This window comes from Hyperolius riggenbachi, chromosome 1 (genome assembly GCF_040937935.1).
Source record: "Hyperolius riggenbachi isolate aHypRig1 chromosome 1, aHypRig1.pri, whole genome shotgun sequence".
Lineage (NCBI taxonomy): Eukaryota > Metazoa > Chordata > Amphibia > Anura > Hyperoliidae > Hyperolius > Hyperolius riggenbachi.
This window is the reverse complement of record NC_090646.1, coordinates 247,400,465-247,420,863: the sequence shown is the minus strand read 5'-3', so window position 1 is coordinate 247,420,863 and position 20,399 is coordinate 247,400,465. Positions and strand designations below refer to the sequence as shown.

The 20,399-nt window shown below is 45.0% G+C and overlaps 1 protein-coding gene across 2 annotated transcripts in view; it reads right to left on the bottom strand.

The window, feature by feature from the left end:
- Positions 1 to 4,033: 4,033 nt before the first annotated feature.
- HPGDS (hematopoietic prostaglandin D synthase) overlaps positions 4,034 to 20,399 on the bottom strand; it is a 93,202-nt gene continuing 76,836 nt past the window's right edge. For both annotated transcript variants that reach the window (XM_068270927.1, XM_068270934.1), the window contains exon 6: positions 4,034 to 4,277. In XM_068270927.1, the coding sequence (XP_068127028.1) occupies positions 4,113 to 4,277 (165 nt within the window). In that variant the 3' untranslated portion in view covers positions 4,034 to 4,112. The remainder of the gene's footprint in view (positions 4,278 to 20,399) is intronic.

Here is a 20,399-nt window from a genome sequence, read left to right as displayed (position 1 = left end):
TCTTTCCTCTCCCGGCCATAGCGCACACTGTTTATCCATTGCTAGGTAATAGCTGCCAGTCAATTAAATGCTGCTCTGATTAAGCCAGACTCTGCAGAGAGGGAAATCCTCACACACATGCTGCAGTTGCACAGCTTTCACAAAGCTGTGAGGGGGGAAACCAGTAACAGACTCTGCCATTCGGAATCATGCTAGAACAGCGTTCCCTCTGAAAGATGGTGTGCACTGTAATCTGACTCTGACTCCACTTTTCTGGGATGCTGTGGACCATTAGCAGCAAGGTGACAAATTATTTTTTTCCCCTTATCACCTCTATGTATCAGTACTGTTACGACCAGACTTCGTGTTCTGGCCGGTCACAACGCAAAGTGGAGATTTGTGAATTTTGGACTTTGGCCGACTGACTTTGGCCGTTTCTAGAACTGGCCGGCCAATGTCAGAAATTTACAGCATTTTGGACTTTGGCCAACGTCAAATCGGCCAGTTCTAGAAACGGCCGGCCAATTCTAGAATTGGCCGATTTCTGGCTTTGGCCGTAACATATACACATGCAAGATGTTTTAAAGCACTTTAGACCTGTCATTTAGCATTCAATGTGATTTCTGCCCTTAAAACGCTGCTTTGCGTCAAATCCAGACTTTTCCTGGGGGACTTTTGGCGTGTATCCCACTCCGCCATGCCCCCCCTCCAGGTGTTAGACCCCTTGAAACATCTTTTCCATCACTTTTGTGGCCAGCATAATTATTTTTTTTTTCAAAGTTCGCATTCCCATTGAAGTCTATTGCGGTTCGCGAACTTTAACGCGAACCGAACCTTCCGCGGAAGTTCGCGAACCCGGTTTCGCGAACCTAAAATCGGAGGTTCGGCCCAACTCTATCCCCCGGCAGTAGTGTTGCACCGGGGGGGTGTGTCTGTGCCCCCCTCCCCCTTTTTTTGGTGTGTTTGCTCCCAGGATGCGCATATGCGTCACAGGTAAGCAATATTCGCAAGGTTAGGGCATCTATCCTTTGGGGGGCAGCATGGATGGTTCTCTCCGGGCGTAAGCCGCGTCTGGGGAGTATACCGTTCATGCGTTCTCGCCCCCCCCCCCCCCCCGTGAGGGGCAGTTGCGGTGCTCCCGGGCAGTGGATGCTTTGTGGGGGCTTTTGCACTGCCCTTCATTTCCTGGGGGTACAAGGAGGCCTACACGCGGCACCCCTGTTGAGATGCAAGTATTTGCGTGGGCCAACTCCTGCAGGAATGTCAGGGAGTTAGCCTTAGATCCTGCACATCTGGTAGGCGATTGCAGTTTGCAACGCTTTTCCATTTTAATTAGACGAGAGTCAGTTAAATTTCAAATTTGAATGAGTCAATAGACTTGAAGCAGCCTCTAACATCTACTAGCACTGACTGCAGTACTAACTAAACAATAGAAGAATCTAGCTAAACAATAGAACAGGTGTGACTAGATTACAGAGAGCAGAATATGTCTTCTACCTGCATGAGACATTTCGTGAGATTCAGACGTTGCTAACGGCCATGGCTGCGATTTATGTACGTCAGAATTGCCACCATTGAAATTGCCCAAATAAACAGGTTTTTGTGACCCTAGGTTATGACCTCTTCGGCCTAGGGGCCCGAAACTCACCAGTTATGATCCCCTTAACAGTTCCTACAATGCTAGAACATTTGCCACTGCTGAGCAATTGCCCTTTGAAAAGATTTGAGATTTTTGAAAGTGAAATAGGGAGCCTAATGGAAGCCTATGACAGAATTCAGCACTTTTGCACCCCTATAATTCTGGTTGGTTATCATCACCCGCCGACTTTAGCAGTTAATAGCAAAGGCCCCTTACATCCTAGCAACACCAAATTTGCAGGATATGTTAAAAAGATAGCAGGAAACAATATTTAACCTCCCTGGCGGTAAGCCCGTGCTGAGCACGGGCTATGCCGCCGGAAGGCACCGCTCAGGCCCCCCTGGGCCGATTTGCATAATTTTTTTTTTTGCTACACACAGCTAGCACTTTGCTAGCTGCATGTGCAATCCGATCGCCGCCGCTACCCGCCGATCCGCCGCTATCCGTCGCGCCGCAGCCCCCCCCCCCCCAGACCCCGTGCGCTGCCTGGCCAATCAGTGCCAGGCAGCGCTGTGGGGTGGATCGGAGTCCCTTTTGATGTCACGACGTCGATGACGTCATCCCGCCCGTCGTAATGGCGATGGGGGAAGCCCTCCAGGAGATCCCGTTCTTTGAACGGGATCTCCTGATCTCCGATCACCGGAGGCGATCGGAGGGGCTGGGGGGATGCCGCTGAGCAGCGGCTATCATGTAGCGAGACATTTTCTACAAGTTTAGGGTTTCTAGCTTTTAAAGCGGCTTTGCTATTAACTGCTAAAGTTGGTGGGCGCTTAGTTTTCCCACGGTCAGAAGGAGTTACTTTAAAATTGATTTTCTCAAAAACTATAAGGTATTTTTGAATTTTTTTCCCCCCTCTTGTAGTCACTGAAAGATCTTAGGTGTTAGACACCTTGAAACATCTTTTCCATCACTTTTGTGGCCAGCATAATTTTTTCTATTTTTCAAAGTTCGCATCCCCTTGAAGTCTATTGCGGTTCGCGAACCGAACCTTCCGCGAAGGTTCGCGACATCTCTATACAATCTATCTACAATACAAAGCAATACAGGTGAATATCAAGTGTTGGAGTGTAAAAACGCTAGCTGTATTGAACAATAAATGCACTTGCACAGACAAAAAGCACTGGAGCAATCTCTCAGTACAGTCAGTCAGTATGTCACAAGCAGGACGAGTGAGGCAACATGGTGCCCGCTATTTATAGAGGGGGGCTTGGCCAGGCTCCCCCTCTGTGATTGGCTGCAGTCAAGAGGGCTGGGAGCCCTCTGATTCGCTTGTGAGGACTCGAGGTGACGTGACGCTATCCGAGCGGATGACGCTATCCGAGCTCGGATAGCTAGGATATCTCTGGATAGCTGATTGCTATCCGAGTGCGCTCGGATAGCACAGCCCGGATAGCTAATACTATTCGAGTTCGGTATTCGAGCTCGGATAGTGAAAAAAGAGCTAGGATATCTGAGTATCTCGGATATCCGAGCTCGGATGAGCATCACTAGTGGCCACCATTAGACCCTGAATAAGCATGCAGATGAGGTTTCTGACTGAAGTCTGACTGGATTAGCAGCATGCTTGTTTCAGGTGCGTGATTCAGATACTACTGATGCCAGAAAAATCAGAATGCAAGACATTTGACAGTGTTTAAAAAGAAATAGACAGGGCAGCCAATATCCCTCTCTCAGTTCAGGTGTCCTTTGAAACTAATTTATGGGGGAGGATACAGTTAAGCAAAGCAGTTAATAAGTATTTGAATGTTGCAGCAAATTGCATTTGTAATTATGTGGTAATGCTGTTTGTGAACTAGGCATATGTGTCTCACGCTCATTCTGGGAATGTCAATGTTCTGGTTACTTTGTTAAAGGGGACTCCGAGCAGTGCAGAAACTATGGAAAGATGCACATCATTTTAAAGCTCTCTTTCTCCTCTTTCCAATGATATATAAACCGTCGCCCTACGCCTTTTAGTTTTTGCTATTTTCGCGATTGAAATTGCCGCGGACGCGATTTCAATTGCGAAAATAGAGAAAACTAAAAGGCGTAGGGCGACGATTTAGGCGTCGCCAGAAAGAGGAGAAAGAGCTTTAAAATGATATCCATCTTTCCATAGTTACTTGTATTACACAGGACGACACTTTCCCCATTGTCAGCAGCTCCATTCAGCAGAAAAAGTCGGCCTGTGTAATACAATGTAACTATAGAAAGATGGATATCATTTTAAAGCTCTCTTTCTCCTCTTTCTGGCGACACCTAAATAGTCACCCTACGCCTTTTAGTTTTCTCTATTTTCGCGATTGAAATCGCGGCCACTGCAATTTCAATCACGAAAATAGCGAAAACTAAAAGGAGTTCCATAGTTTCTGCACTGCTCGGAGTCCCTTTAAATTGAAAGGGCATTACAGTAAATAGAAACCTACAGACCACAACTGCAATCTTTAACTTTTCAGCTTTATTACTCCAACAGAATTTGGTTCGGTATGACAGCTTAGACTTAATTATTGGTATATTAGATATCTGTCACTGGACGCTTCTTTATCCATGCGGCAATTGCAGGGATTTCGTGCACTCTCTTCCTAACTGCCAGCAATTTTGGATAGGCGTTTGCAAAGCCAGGGATGTAGTGTTCAAACATGTCATAGCAGTTGTCCCAGAAAAAGTCGGCCCATGTTACCTAGAAACAGAAAACATGTCATTTAGTTTGAGAATATACATACATCAGGTATTAAACTTTTTGTTAAAGACTTGCAGAGCAATCAAGTAACAATATTACCATACATTGCAATAGGACAGATTCAATGTAGCCATATTCTGGTAACTGCATATATATTAGCTGGCCAATTTTACCACCTCTGTGTAGTAGCTCTCGCACTACGTGGGAGGGCTAAAATTGGCCAATAAAAATTGGATGTGTTCACCCTAGGTGTGGGGGGGGGGGGGGGGGTTAGGATTACGCAGATGGGGTTCGGTTTTGGCAATTATGGGGTGGGGGGTTCAGTTTAGGCGCTTAAATGCTGGGTTTCAAGTGAGAATAGGCCCTGCTATTGTAGGGTATCAGTCATTTATATTACCAATATTTTACTACTAGCGGCACCCCTTGACAGCCAACTCAAGTCGTGCTGCCACAATATACAGTATATCCATAGCTATTCTATATATAACAGCCAAGCATCTGAACCAATATCTGGATCTTGGCTCTATAACAGCTGAGCTCCAGGCACCCTGCCGCAAACTGCTTGGATATCCAGAGTTTGCCTATACTATACTTAAGCCCTGGGCACCCCTGCCACAAACTGTGCCAATATCTGGAGTTCAGCTGTATAATAACCGAACCGGGGCACCCATTAACTAAGGTATTGCTAATATCTGTAGCCAGCCAAGCACCGTGCACCCTTATGCAAACTCTGATATCCAGACTTCGGCTACATAAATAGCTGAACCCCAGTGCCAAATGTAATCACCTGGTGCACAAGAACCACAAATTTAAGTTGCAGCCTATGGCAGTGCCTGCTTTAATCAAAGAGGTGTGTGCCCAAATTAACTGCTTCGCTTCCATGGTGCTGTACAATATAGTATAGGCGGTCCCCTGCTTACAAACTGGTTTCGCGATAGGATGTCGTTTGTTAATTGAAGTGAGAGGGATTTGAAGGTTGCCATATTTATTTTTTTAAAGAGAACCCCAGACGTTTCGTGGGGGGGGGCAGTTGGGACCGTGAGGCATGTTTTCTGCCTCATGACATGTCACCACACCGCCGCTTCTATAGCCCATTCCACCCCCCGAGATTAGCGACAATAGGGAGAGGTATTCCCTGTTTAAAACGCCAGTTCCTGCAGGGTTTCCAGAGATGCCATTGTGCAGCGCCCCCTGCTGCTCCCCGGCACGCTGTGATTGAGAGACGCAGTCTCTCATTCCAGCGTCGTGACCCCATAGGTCACGAAAGTGAAAGTGGGCCAGTGCGGCCCACAGGAGCGGTGGTTTTTGCGGCTACCCGATCTGCTCAGCCCCACGGATCAGGTAGCCTACTTTTTTTTTTTTTTAATCTATGAGCCCACCTCGGCCTCTCTAAGCAATATCAGTTGCCTGGCTATCCTGCTAATCCCCTGCCTCTAATAATTTTAGCTAAATAAATATATCTCTATATCCCTCTCACTACATAATAGAATGTGGATAAGTCATTTACTTTCTGTAAACTCTGGATTTGGGCATACAGTATAGTGTAAACGGCATTTTTGGTTGTTTTCAATGTGACCTTGATTTTCTACTTACAACAGTTCATAGAATACTGTAACATATAGCAAAAATATGTAACAAAACCAGTACTGTATATTTTGTACATGAAGGCATCTTTGTATATATTAAACAATGTAACTTGAGTCATTTGTAACTAAGGTACTGTCTTTGAATGGTATATAGTTATTTAAACAATGATGGGAAAGGACCTGTTTCCACTACACGCAGATTGGATGCAGAATGGATGCAGAAAGACTTCAATGAAAGCCTATGGGCCTGTTTCCACTAAACGTTATTTTTCTGATGCAGATTTTCCCATAGGCATTCATTGGAGTCAGTTTTTCTGCATCCAAGCTGCATGTAGTTGAAACAGGCCCATACAGATGGTACACAAATGAACAGGTTGGCTAATTTAAAGAGGCACTGTAGTGACACAATAAAATGTAGTAAATTATTCAGGATACACACTTTTAAAGTATTTTTTTCTGGCTTCAGCATCAGAAACACTGCAGTACTGCCCTCCCAATGATGTTTAGCCTAGGCTGATTCGCTATGCCCCCTCCCCGCCACGAGCATTCTGGTAGACCAAGTATATTTTGTACTGGCTTCGGGATACTCCATAAACAAACATTCTGCAGAACTTCACCTGATAGGACTAAATATGTCTCCAACTGTGATAAATGTCAGAATCTCAATCAGGGTTAGGAAAGGTTTTGCAATGAGCAAGCACTGACTAAATGATTATTAAATGCTAATTTGTGTAACAAAAAAAAAAAAACTACAGTTACTCTTTAAAATAATGTGTGTTAAGCATAAAAGTGGACATTGTCACCATGACACAGCGGTTTCATTCAGTGCTGAAATCTACCGCTGGCCAGTTGCCAGAGGAAGTGCTTGCTTTGGCTTCGATCACACTTCTACAGCATCAAACACAAAGCACTACTTTCTTTTAAACTTGTATTGCTCCAAGGAATGTTAGTACCCAGAAAAAGAAGTAAATCTTCAGGTAGGCAAATGCTAGTAAATATTGAGGTGGGGTGTTTCATGTTAATGTTGCTGAACAAAGAATGACAGGGGTTCTGCAGTCAATGTGACAAGTGATGCAGGGAGAGAAGAGGTTAACCTGACAGGTGCAAGTTCAATTACACAGAAAGAGTAACTTGCATGGCACAAAATTAGGTAATGTGCAAGGGGTCTGAACTTTTTTCCCTCTCCCCCTATAGGGCTCCCCCTCTTCCTCAGCTCTGCAGATCAGCATTGGGTCCGGGTCTAGAGCCCAAACACGGGGCCCTAGCTGCGATTAATGAAGCAAATCTTTGGCTCGTAACCATTCTGCTGCCCCCCACAAGCTGCACTGCTGCTCTTCAGTTACATTGCAGACCTGCAGATCAGAGCGGCATGTCAACTTGCCTGATTCCAGCACAGGAGTCCTCTCTTCTCTTCTCTGCACTCTCCTGCAGCCCTCTGATCATTCTGCTCTGGCTCTGTCTGTGCCCTGGTTCTGCATCTCACTTGCGTTTGTCTGACATGCAGGAAGACGGGCAGAGATAAAGATCAGAACGATCGGAGAGGACTCCCACGCTGGTATCAGTTGAGTTGTTACACAGACCCGCCTCGCTCATCTGTAGGTCTGAGCCGAAAAGCAGTAGCTCGGCGTCCGAGGCAGTAAAAAAGGGCATGATTCATTATCGCAGCTGGAACCTGTGTGGCAGAGCCACTGTTTGGGCCCCAGACCCATGCAGTGGTACTGGCTGTACCTCCCTGACGGCAGCCCTGATTGTAACATATGAGTATCCTTACATAAGGCTGCATTTCACAGCATTCTATTCAGAAGTTATGAATTTTAAAGGTATTCTAAAATGCATAATGAATTGAGAATGATCATAATCCTATTCAACAAAAAGATCAAGGACTCAACACCGATCTAGGCTTTTTAAATTCATATCAGACACCTTTATAACCATTGAAACACAAAAGAGGGGCGGACAAGCACCAAACAAATAAATGGAACAATGCAGTATACCAAAAGGAGAAAAATACCTAATATCCGCACCACACTGACCAAATTCAAATAATGAAAATCCTTATTGAGAAAATATATATATCATGATATCTATTTTCTCAATAAAGGTTTTCATTATATGAATTTGGTCACTGTGGTGCAGATATTACATAGGTTGAAAATGGGTTAAAAAAAAAAGACATAGGCCCATAGAGTTCAACCACAGAACAAAGTACAACACCAGCCTACTCCCTCACATATCCCTGTTGATCCAAAGGAAGGCAAAAAACCCTTACAAGGTGTGGTTCAATTAGCTCCAAAAGGGAAAAATTCCTTCCCGACTCCAGATGGCAGTCAGATAAAATCCCTGGATCAACATCACTGGGCATTACCTAGTAATTGTAGCCATGGATGTCTTTCAACGCAAGGAAAGGATCTAAGCCCCCTTTAAATGCAGGTATATAATTTGCCATAACTACTTCCTGTGACAATGCATTCCACATCTTAATCACTCTTACTGTACCCTTTCCTAAATAAATGGCTAAAACGGTTTTGCTCCATGCACAGATCATGTCCTCTAGTCCTTTGAGAAGGCCTAGGGACAAAAAGCTCATCCACCAAGTTGTTATATTGCCCTCTGATGTATTTATACATGTTAATTAGATCCCCTCTAAGGCGTCTTTTCTCTAGACTAAATGAACCCAGTTTATCTAACCTTTCTTGGTAAGTGAGTGAGACCTTCCATCCCACGTATCAATTTTGTAGCTCGTCTCTGCACCTGCTCTAAAACTGCAATATCTTTCCTGTAATGTGGTGCCCAGAACTGAATTCCATATTCTAGATAAGCTTGAAAATGGGGGAGAAACCGAGAGCCCAATATGGTGCAGTATGTTAATATGGAGAGGTCTGTTGTGAATAAATGAGATGATTATACTCACAAGGGTGGGTCGCCACAAAGGCAACCACTGGAAAGGCCGGCGGGGAGAATTGTAACCTGACCCCGCTCAGGTTAAAAAGTCGCTCTCTGTAGATAGGAGAAAATGGGGATACACCCCTCCACCAAGGGTGGACTAGATGATATTGAAATATGATAACAGAGGCGCCAAGCAGAATAAAATTAGTTAAAATTGTTAAAAAGGGGGAAGTGGGTGGACTCACCTCCCTTCTGAAAAAAATGGCCGGACAATGGACAGGTTACTTACAGTCTAAAGTAACATTTATTAGTAACTCCAAAAGTGCAACGCGTTTCACGGGTAACAGTCCCGCTTCTTCAGGCAAACGATTATTTGGAGGGTGCTGGGGAAGGGAAACAAAAGGAAAAAAAAAGGGGATTGCCAGAGGAACGCAAATACCAGGCACCCAAAGGTGCACCACAAGTCTACAGCAATAAAATGTGCAATATGCATTTAACAGCAAGATATGCATACAAAATAGACTGAGAACGTGTGCAAATAGCATGTATAAAGTGACAGTGCACATATCCATAATATAAAGGCAGAGTATGAGTCACTCTTAGTAAAATGATAAGACAGTAAAAAAAAGAATTTAAAACAGGGAGAAACAGAGAAAGGTTTAGTTTTTAAAGGAGTGAGTGCAGCAGTATATTATGATAAGGCAAAAAAGGCATAAAAAAAAAAAAAAAAAAAAAAAAGCAGTGTTTCAAGATGAGCAAATGTTCAACTTACTAGAGTTATGAGAAGCAGAGAAAGGTTTCATTTTTGAAGGAGTGAGTGCAGCAGTATATTATGATAAAACAAAAAGGCATACTAAGAAACAGCAGTGTTTAAAGGTGAGCAAATGCTCAACTTACCAAAATCAGGTCATGAACCAGGTAGAGCGCCTCTGTGAGGTGTGGGGTGCTCTGTCTTAAATTTATAAGTGACTGGAATCACCCATATATGCATTTTCTTTACATGTACTTTTTATGTATTCCAAGTGCAACTTTTATTTAACCTTTCTACATTTCCTTTCTCCAGCCTCCGACCCTATAACAAACACCACATCTATTGTTTTTACTTAAGATTTAGGCCACCTCCAATCCTATGCGCTTTTCACCATCCACTACCAACCCATACAAGGTACACTATGGGAGTAAGCATGTTGTTACTTATGCATATCCCAGTCCCTTTGCCTATATCCCTCTCTTTCTCCCCCCCCCCCCTTCCCTTCCCATCCAGCATCATACACATAGGTTTGCATCCTATTCCCACATTGATCACAGTACTGCACCGCCCTACTACCATATGTCATCAGCATGCGACCTCTGTCGCTCCCACTTCCCATCCCCCATTCTGGGTGATTCCAGTCACTTATAAATTTAAGACAGAGCACCCCACACCTCACAGAGGCGCTCTACCTGGTTCATGACCTGATTTTGGTAAGTTGAGCATTTGCTCACCTTTAAACACTGCTGTTTCTTAGTATGCCTTTTTGTTTTATCATAATATACTGCTGCACTCACTCCTTCAAAAATGAAACCTTTCTCTGCTTCTCATAACTCTAGTAAGTTGAACATTTGCTCATCTTGAAACACTGCTTTTTTTTTTTTTTTTTTTTTTTTTTTTTTTTTTTATGCCTTTTTTGCCTTATCATAATATACTGCTGCACTCACTCCTTTAAAAACTAAACCTTTCTCTGTTTCTCCCTGTTTTAAATTCTTTTTTTTACTGTCTTATCATTTTACTAAGAGTGACTCATACTCTGCCTTTATATTATGGATATGTGCACTGTCGCTTTATACATGCTATTTGCACACGTTCTCAGTCTATTTTGTATGCATATCTTGCTGTTAAATGCATATTGCACATTTTATTGCTGTAGACTTGTGGTGCACCTTTGGGTGCCTGGTATTTGCGTTCCTCTGGCAATCCCCTTTTTTTTTCCTTTTGTTTCCCTTCCCCAGCATCCTCCAAATAATTGTTTGCCTGAAGAAGCGGGACTGTTACCCGTGAAACGCGTTGCACTTTTGGAGTTACTAATAAATGTTACTTTAGACTGTAAGTAACCTGTCCATTGTCCGGCCATTTTTTTCAGAAGGGAGGTGAGTCCACCCACTTCCCCCTTTTTAACAATTTTAACTAATTTTATTCTGCTTGGCGCCTCTGTTATCATATTTCAATATATTCTAAATAAGGCCTTACTAGAGAGTTAAACAGGGGCAATATTATGCTAGCATCTCGAGTTTTTATTTTCCTCTTAATGCATCCCTAAATGTTATTAGCTGCAGCTGCAGTGGCTTGGCATTGAATACGATTATTTAACTTGTTGAGTACTCCTAAGTCCTTCTCCAAGTTTGATGTCCCCAACAGTATCCCATTTATTTTGCATTGTGCTAGACCATTGGTACGACCAAAATGCATGACTTTACATTTTTCAACATTGAATTTCATCTGCCATGTATGTGCCCATATATGTGCCCATATAGCCATCCTATCCAGATCCTGTTGCAATATGTCATTATCTTCCTGAGAGTTGATGATTCTGCACAATTTTATATCATCTGCAAAAATAGCAACATTGCTTTCTACTGCATCTACTACTCTTTACAGCAATACAGCGGCCACCGATTACAACATCAGTTACTGAATCTATTTAGCCTAGCTCGGGATTCCCCCCGCTAGAGGCTCCCTTAGCTCACTATCCTATTTGGCTTGGTAAGTTCCTTATGTCTTCACTACTGCTCTCCATTATGTACTGCCATGACAGCGCTCCCCCTGCTGTTAAACTTAGCTTACATGCACTATAATTGTTTTTACCTACTAGTGACCAGCCACCTTTTAACAACTGGATCAGCGCAGCCCATCTGAGCCCAGCGCTCTCTATCAAATGTCCCCCTTTCAAGTGGCTGGCCAATTGTTTTTCGAATCATTTCTGTGTGCATATTTATTGATGTGTGCAGGTGCATGTATTTGTGCTTCTACATGCTATCATAGAATTATTCTATGCTACTAGTTTTGCATATTATTAGTTTACACATATGTGGATGCATATATACATGTATGTACATACTTTTTATTCATGCTTATCTAAGCAGAACACTGTCATTAGTTCAATCCTTTTTAATAATTTATGCAGTGCAGATGTCTGTATATGTGTGTGTATATATATTTGCAAGGTTGAAGCATTTTTATATTATATTTATTTATTAGCATGGTTTTATATATTTATATTGAAATGCTAGATAGACGCATACTCCTAATATTACCGTCTATTTATTAACATAATTCTGGCTGACCAATATCAGTACTTTCATTGAATGGGAATACCACCAATACCACTAACATCTGCGACATAATTTATAATTCAAGATTAATGCTGATAGTAGTTTGAGTTTAAAACTAGATTATGCCATATTACTAATATCGATCTGATGTTTTTGCATGTATGTACTTAGTCGTTACTGGTGTACTGAGGAGTCTCCCTTTGCTGATATAGGCACTGCTATAGGCCTGAGGAAGCGGGCTTAGACCCGCGAAACGCGTCGCCACCTGTGCTACCAATAAAATCTTTTGTTTATGCAAAGATTTGTCGTCATTGAGGTAAGCAACCTCAAACCTTTTTCCGGTTTTAAACTGCTTTTAAACGCTTTTATCTACAACCTGGGCGCCTCCAGGGCCGGTTTAAGCAACAATGGGGCCCCAGGGCAACATAAACCTGGGGGGCCCCCCCAACATTTACCCCGGAACAAAAATCGGCATTAGGGGACCTTTTTTTGCAGCTGGTATAACAGGGTGTGAAGTCCCAATCGGTCGGAGCTCCACATTCTGGCTATCCCAGCCTGCATGGGGGACAAGGGGTTAAAAAGTTTCAGGAGGGGGGACCCCACATAATTTTTTTTAAAAAAAAATTCCCACACTCTGAACATAAATTTTTTTTTGGGAAAATAGGAAAAAATGCCAGGGATCTTCATACAGCCATATTGCGGCTGTATAGCGATCCCTGGCCAAAGCGCTGCGTATAGACCCCCTGGAAACCCCGTCAGGAAATTTATTGCGCTTTCGTTTGATGCATGTAAAATTACACTACCGTTAGGTTTACTACTAAAAGTGACATTTACCGCATTTAAAAGTATACTTTTTTCCTTCGAAACTTTAAAATCGATTTTCTCAAAAACTATAAGGTCTTTTTGAAAAATAGTTTTTTCCTCTTATTCCTAATGATCTCCTTAACATATCCTGCAAATTTAAGGTTTCTAGTATTTAAGGTGGATTTGCTATTAACCATTAAAGTCGGCAGGTTTTTAAATGTGTATTTTTTTTTCCTTTGAAACTTTAAAATCGATTTTCTCAAAAACTATAAGGCCGATTTGAAATTTTTTTTTTACTCTTGTATAGTGTTGGGCGAACAGTGTTCGCCACTGTTCGGGTTCTGCAGAACATCACCCTGTTCGGGTGATGTTCGAGTTCGGCCGAACACCTGACGGTGCTCGGCCAAACCGTTCGGCCATATGGCCGAACTAAGAGCGCATGGCCGAACGTTCCCCGAACGTTCGGCTAGCGCTGTGATTGGCCGAACGGGTCACGTGGTTCGGACCCGAACGCGCTCTGATTGGCCGAACGGTCACGTGGTTCGGGTAAATAAATACCCGAACCACGTCATATCTCCGCCATTTGTCTGTGGGTTTAGCTTTGGGTAGGCAGGCAGGGTAGTTCGCGCTCCAGCCACGCTAGCCAGGGTCCCCCCTGTCATTGTGTCACTGCTGGGAACAGTAGTACACCGCTTGCTCAGCCACACTATATAGCATTCTGTTTACTGCCACTCTGTGTACCTCGCTCAGCCACACTATATAGCATTCTGTTTACTGCCACTCTGTGTCTGCTGGGAATAGTAGTACACCGCTTGCTCAGCCACACTATATAGCATTCTGTTTACTGCCACTCTGTGTACCTCGCTCAGCCACACTATATAGCATTCTGTTTACTGCCACTCTGTGTCTGCTGGGAATAGTGGTACACCGCTCGCTCAGCCACACTATATAGCATTCTGTTCACTGTTCTGTGTCTGCTTGGAATAGTGGTACACCGCTCGCTCAGCCACACTATATAGCATTCTGTTTACTGTTCTGTGTCTGCTGGGAATAGTGGTACACCGCTCGCTCAGCCACACTATATAGCATTCTGTTTACTGTTCTGTGTCTGCTGGGAATAGTGGTACACCGCTCGCTCAGCCACACTATATAGCATTCTGTGCACTGTTCTGTGTCTGCTGGGAATAGTGGTACACCGCTCGCTCAGCCACACTATATAGCATTCTGTTCACTGTTCTGTGTCTGCTGGGAATAGTGGTACACCGCTCGCTCAGCCACACTATATAGCATTCTGTTTACGGTTCTGTGTCTGCTGGGAATAGTGGTACACCGCTCGCTCATCCACACTATATAGCATTCTGTTCACTGTTCTGTGTCTGCTGGGAATAGTGGTACACCGCCCGCTCAGCCACACTATATAGCATTCTGTTCACTGTTCTGTGTCTGCTGGGAATAGTGGTACACCGCTCGCTCAGCCACACTATATAGCATTCTGTTCACTGTTCTGTGTCTGCTGGGAACAGTAGTACACCGCTCGCTCAGCCAGAGTATATAGCATTGTGTTTACTGCCACTCTGTGTACACCGCTCAGCCAGACTATATACCATTGTTTACTGACACTCTGTGTACACCGCTCAGCCAGACTATATACCATTGTTTACTGACACTCTGTGTACACCGCTCAGCCAGACTATATACCATTGTTTACTGAAACTCTGTGTACACCGCTCAGCCAGACTATATACCATTGTTTACTGCCACTCTGATTCTGCTGGGAACAGTAGTACACCGCTCGCTCAGCCAGACTATATACCATTGTTTACTGACACTATATAGCAGACTATATAGCATTGTGTGTACACCGCTCAGCCAGACTATATACCATTGTTTACTGACACTCTGTGTACACCGCTCAGCCAGACTATATACCATTGTTTACTGCCACTCTGATTCTGCTGGGAACAGTAGTACACCGCTCGCTCAGCCAGACTATATACCATTGTTTACTGACACTCTGTGTACACCGCTCAGCCAGACTATATACCATTGTTTACTGCCACTCTGATTCTGCTGGGAACAGTAGTACACCGCTCGCTCAGCCAGACTATATACCATTGTTTACTGACACTATATAGCAGACTATATAGCATTGTGTGTACACCGCTCAGCCAGACTATATACCATTGTTTACTGACACTCTGTGTACACCGCTCAGCCAGACTATATACCATTGTTTACTGCCACTCTGATTCTGCTGGGAACAGTAGTACACCGCTCGCTCAGCCAGACTATATACCATTGTTTACTGACACTCTGTGTACACCGCTCAGCCAGACTATATACCATTGTTTACTGCCACTCTGATTCTGCTGGGAACAGTAGTACACCGCTCGCTCAGCCAGACTATATAGCATTGTGTTTACTGCCACTCTGTGTACACCGCTCAGCCACACTATATAGCATTGCGTACTCTGCCAGTCAGTGTGTATATTGCTGGGATCAGTAATACTCCACTCACCGTCAACCACTATATGAGCTCAACATGAGTTCCCCAGAGACCTCCGCTGTGAGCAGCACTCCCAACAACAGCAACAGCCAACGCCCCACGCAAGCTATAACATCCACCCCAGCAGCCAGTGGTCAGCAGCAGCCCTCCCCGGAGGAGAACGTTGTGTCCATCAGTCCGTCGCCAGAGCGATTAATGAGGGCTGCCATTGAGGAGATGATGGGGCCTGATGTGGAGGAGGAGGTCTGGCTCAGGCCAGCATCCCAAGTTAATGTTGAGGACGATGAGGGGTCTGTGTCTGGGGATGTTGGGGTGGCAGAGGTGGTGGGTGGGTCAGACTCAGGAGAAGAGTTGTATGATGAGGATGATGATCGGGACCATCTGTATGTGCCTCAGAGTCCGACCCCGGAAAACATGTTGTATCGTGTGTTTAGGTACTAAAATCTGCGTTCCCTCCCAGTAGTGTTGGGCGAACAGTGTTTGCCACTGTTCGGGTTCTGCAGAACATCACCCTGTTCGGGGTGACTATATAGCAGACTATATAGCATTGTGTTTAATGCCACTCTGTGTACACGGCTCAGCCACACTATATAGCATTGTGTTTACTTCCACTCTGTGTCTGCTGGGAACAGTAGTACACCGCTCACCCGCCACTGTATAGCATTGTGCTCTGTGTCACTGCTGACAATAGTGGTACACCGCTCACCCACCACTGTATAGCATTTCTGTACTGCCACTGTACTGCTGCCAGTCAGCGTGTACTTTAAGGATAAGTGAAATGAGGAAGAAATCCGGTGAAAGAGGGAGGGGCAAGGGAAGAGGTGTTTCCCCTGACGGTTCACGTACAGGCCACAGGGGAGCACCCAAGAAAACCCACTCAATACTGCCCATGTTGTCCAGGACAACAACCCTCACAGATCCAAAAGAACAGGACCAGATAATTACTTGGATGACCTCTCAAGCGTCCAGCAGTGGGTTAAGCAGCACCAGCACATCACGCACGAGGTCCGAGTCCTCAGCCAGTTAAAGTCTGGGCTTTCTTTGAAGACTGCACTGAGGATGTTACCATGGCGATTTGCAAGGTGTGCAAGACCCGCCTGAGCAGGGGGAAAAGTATTAACAACCTCTCCACCACCAGCATGAGCCGCCACATTCTATCCAAACATCCCACTCTGTGGGCAAACGCGGCAGGACAGGGTACCACCAGCAACACTGCCTCCCTTGGGTTCACCAGACTCACCACCAGACCCGCCTCAGCAGCAGCAGTAGCCCAGCCATTGCGTGGTTCACAACATTCACAAACATCAGACGATGCTGACACTGTCACTTTCCGGACTAGTGCTCTTGAGGTCTCCCAGTGTTCATCAAACACAACAACCAACAGCCCTTCGGTGTGCAGCGCTACGGTTGAGTTGTCTGTCTCTGAGATGTTTGAGCACAAGAGGAAATTGCCAGCAAATGACCCCCGGGCCGTGGCAGTAACAGCCAGCCAGCATAGCCAAGCTTCTGGCCTGCGAAATGCTGCCATATCGAGTGGTGGAGACAAACAGCTTCAAGGGCATGATGTCAGTGGCCATCCCACGTTACGTTGTTCCCAGCCGCTACCACTTTGCGCGCTCTGCAGTGCCTGAGTTGCATGAGCACGTGGTCAGCTAAATAACCCGAAGCTTGAAGAATGCCGTTGCCTGCAAGGTTCACCTCACCACTGACACCTGGACGAGTGCGTTCGGCCAGGGTCGATACATCTCCCTTACCGCGCACTGGGTGAACCTTGTGGAGCCTGGCAGCGATTCCTCACCTGCTACGGCGCGGGTGTTGCCCACGCCGCAAACAGCTGGATAACAACAGCAGCACCTACCTCTCTGACTCCTTCTCCTCCAACGCATCTCAAAGCTGTACCTCATCCGGAAATGCTAACCCAGCACCAGCAGCAGTAGGATCGTGGAAGCAGTGCAGCACAGCTGTTGGCATGCGTCAGCAAGCGTTGCTGAAGCTGATCTGCCTTGGGGATAAGCAGCACACAGGGGAGGAAATTTGGAGGGGAATAAAGGAACAGACGGATTTGTGGCTGGCACCGCTGGACCTGAAACCGGGCATGAAGCTAGACACCTGGCACGAACTGGCAATGTACGCAATAGAGGTGCTGGCTTGCCCGGCAGCCAGCGTTATGTCGGAACGCTGTTTCAGTGCTGCCGGAGGCATCATCACAGATCGGCGTATCCGCCTCTCCACAGAAAATGCAGACCGTCTGACTCAAATTAAAATGAATCAATCCTGGATTGGAAACGACTACGCAACACTCCTGGACCCCAACCAAGTAACATGACCGATGAACATCTGGGATGGTTTAGCGTTTCCGGTCCCTGTTTATTGAACCTCTCATCTGTATTACATTTATGACTGCATGGCGGCAAAAAGCATTGCTGCTATATCCGCACGCTTTTTGTCCTCATGCAAGGCCTGGGTTGTTGTGTCTCACAAAGCGTGGCCTTCTCCTCCTGCGCCTCCTCCTGTTCCATCACGTGTGCTGCTGCTGCTGCTGCTGCTGCTGCTGCTGCTGGGTTACCGTTGCCGGTCCCTGTTTATGGAACCTCTTATCTTTATTACATTTATGACTACATGGCGGTACAAAGCATGCTATCCGCACGCTTTTTGTCCTCATGCAAGGCCTGGGTTGTTGTGTCTCACAAAGCGTGGCCTTCTCCTCCTGCGCCTCCTCCTGTTCCATCACGTGTGCTGCTGCTGCTGCTGCTGCTGCTGGGTTACCGTTGCCGGTCCCTGTTTATGGAACCTCTTATCTTTATTACATTTATGACTACATGGCGGTACAAAGCATGCTATCCGCACGCTTTTTGTCCTCATGCAAGGCCTGGGTTGTTGTGTCTCACAAAGCGTGGCCTTCTCCTCCTGCGCCTCCTCCTGTTCCATCACGTGTGCTGCTGCTGCTGCTGGGTTAGCGTTGCCGCGTGGTCCCTATTTATTGAACCTCTTATCTTTATTACATTTATGACTACATGGCGGTACAAAGCATGCTATCCGCACGCTTTTTGTCCTCATGCAAGGCCTGGGTTGTTGTGTCTCACAAAGCGTGGCCTTCTCCTCCTGCGCCTCCTCCTGTTCCATCACGTGTGCTGCTGCTGGGTTAGCGTTGCCGCGTGGTCCCTGTTTATTGAACCACTTATCTTTATTACATTTATGACTGCATGGTGGTACAAAGCATGCTATCCGCACGCTTCTTGTCCTCATGCAAGGCCTGGGTTGTTGTGTCTCAAAGCGTGGCCTTCTCCTCCTGCGCCACCCTCCTCCTGTTCCATCACGTGTGCTGCTGCTGGGTTAGCATTACCGGTCCCTTTTCCTGGAACCTCTTATATGTATTACATTTATGACTGCATGCCGACAAAAAGCATGTTACCTGTGCAAAGAAAACAGACATTTCCCGCATTTAAAAGACAGTTTGCCTTTGAAACTTTAAAATCGATTTTCTCAAAAACTATAAGCTCTTTTTGCTAAAATTTTTTTTCCTCTTGTACCCACTCCCAAGGTGCACATACCCTGTAAATTTGGGGTATGTAGCATGTAAGGAGGCTTTACAAACCACAAAAGTTCGGGTCCCCATTGACTTCCATTATGTTCGGAGTTCGGGTCGAACACCCGAACATCGCGGCCATGTTCGGCCTGTTCGGCCCGAACCCGAACATCTAGATGTTCGCCCAACACTACTCTTGTAGCCCCTGGGGGCCCCTACAAGCTCTGGGGCCCTGGTGCAGCTGCCTCCTTTGCCTTAATGGTAGCGCCGGCCCTGGGCGCCTCTTTCAACCATATAGTGCATCTCAACCCCTACACATTCCCTGTGTGAGGGGTGGTGACAGAACACACACGGTTAAGCACCGCGGTGGATATCTGTCCCCTTTTCTTTTCCTAAGGAGTGCGACCGCATCCAGGTCCCCAGTGACCACCCCGAGTGGAGTCAGGTTAATTGTCTCCACCTGCTTCCTGTGGTCGGTTGCAACCCACCTTTGTGAATAGACATTTTTCTTATACATCTACCAACCTGTTTCTACATACTACACCATTGGGCTCCCTTTTTTTGTCCCCTGTATCTCTTTTTAGAAGGTGTCTTCACACCCACTACCCACTACCCTTAAGACCCGAGGATGATTGCCATCTGGGCCAGGTGCCTTGTCTATTTTTAATTTATTTAATCTATTGGGTACTTTTATTTTTATAACCATTTTCATCTCTATGACTACCATCTCTTTTCTCTAAGGGATGATTCTAGCACCTGCAGAATGCATTTGTGTGCAGTTTCCTGAGTTCAGCATGTTTTTGTTTTTGTTTTTTTGCAGTGTTTGGAAAACCATAAATAATCTAACCAGCGTACAGATGCAGCACAATTATGGAACAAATGTGATGCATTTAAATATTGCAGTTGAAGTAGGTTTACACCATGTTTCGTGTACAAAGACCCTAACCCAAACTTCATTTCTGAACTCACATTTATGGTTAATTAAATTCTCACATTAAGTAATAAAACTATTTCTGTTTACAGCACAGTACACATTTTTCACCACTATTTATTTATTTAATATGAATGCACAACTACCATAATCATTGAAACCTACAGTATTTTGCAAGACAGACTTTGGAAAGCTTAGACATTTTCAATAGAGAGGTCAATAAACTTTAACTCTGCAGGGCACATGGAACATTTGTCATTTTGTATCTTCAGCATGACTTGCCTAAAATTCACCACATTTCACCGAGAGAAAGGGCTTGGATTAAATATTAACATGCCAATACCATAAATAAGCAGAAACAGTTGGTTTTTATCTTTAATCTACAAATGCTGTTTTATATGCTTCTGCCTGAATTGAGAAGTGAAGTGATAATATGGCATAGATATATTAGATAGTATTTGCCACACCATGATAAGTGCTTGACATGCTTCTATATTACGTATGTTTGTAATACTTGTTTTCTTTAACTGTTTTTACTGTGCTATTTTGGGCAATTCTCCTGCTATTTTCGGTG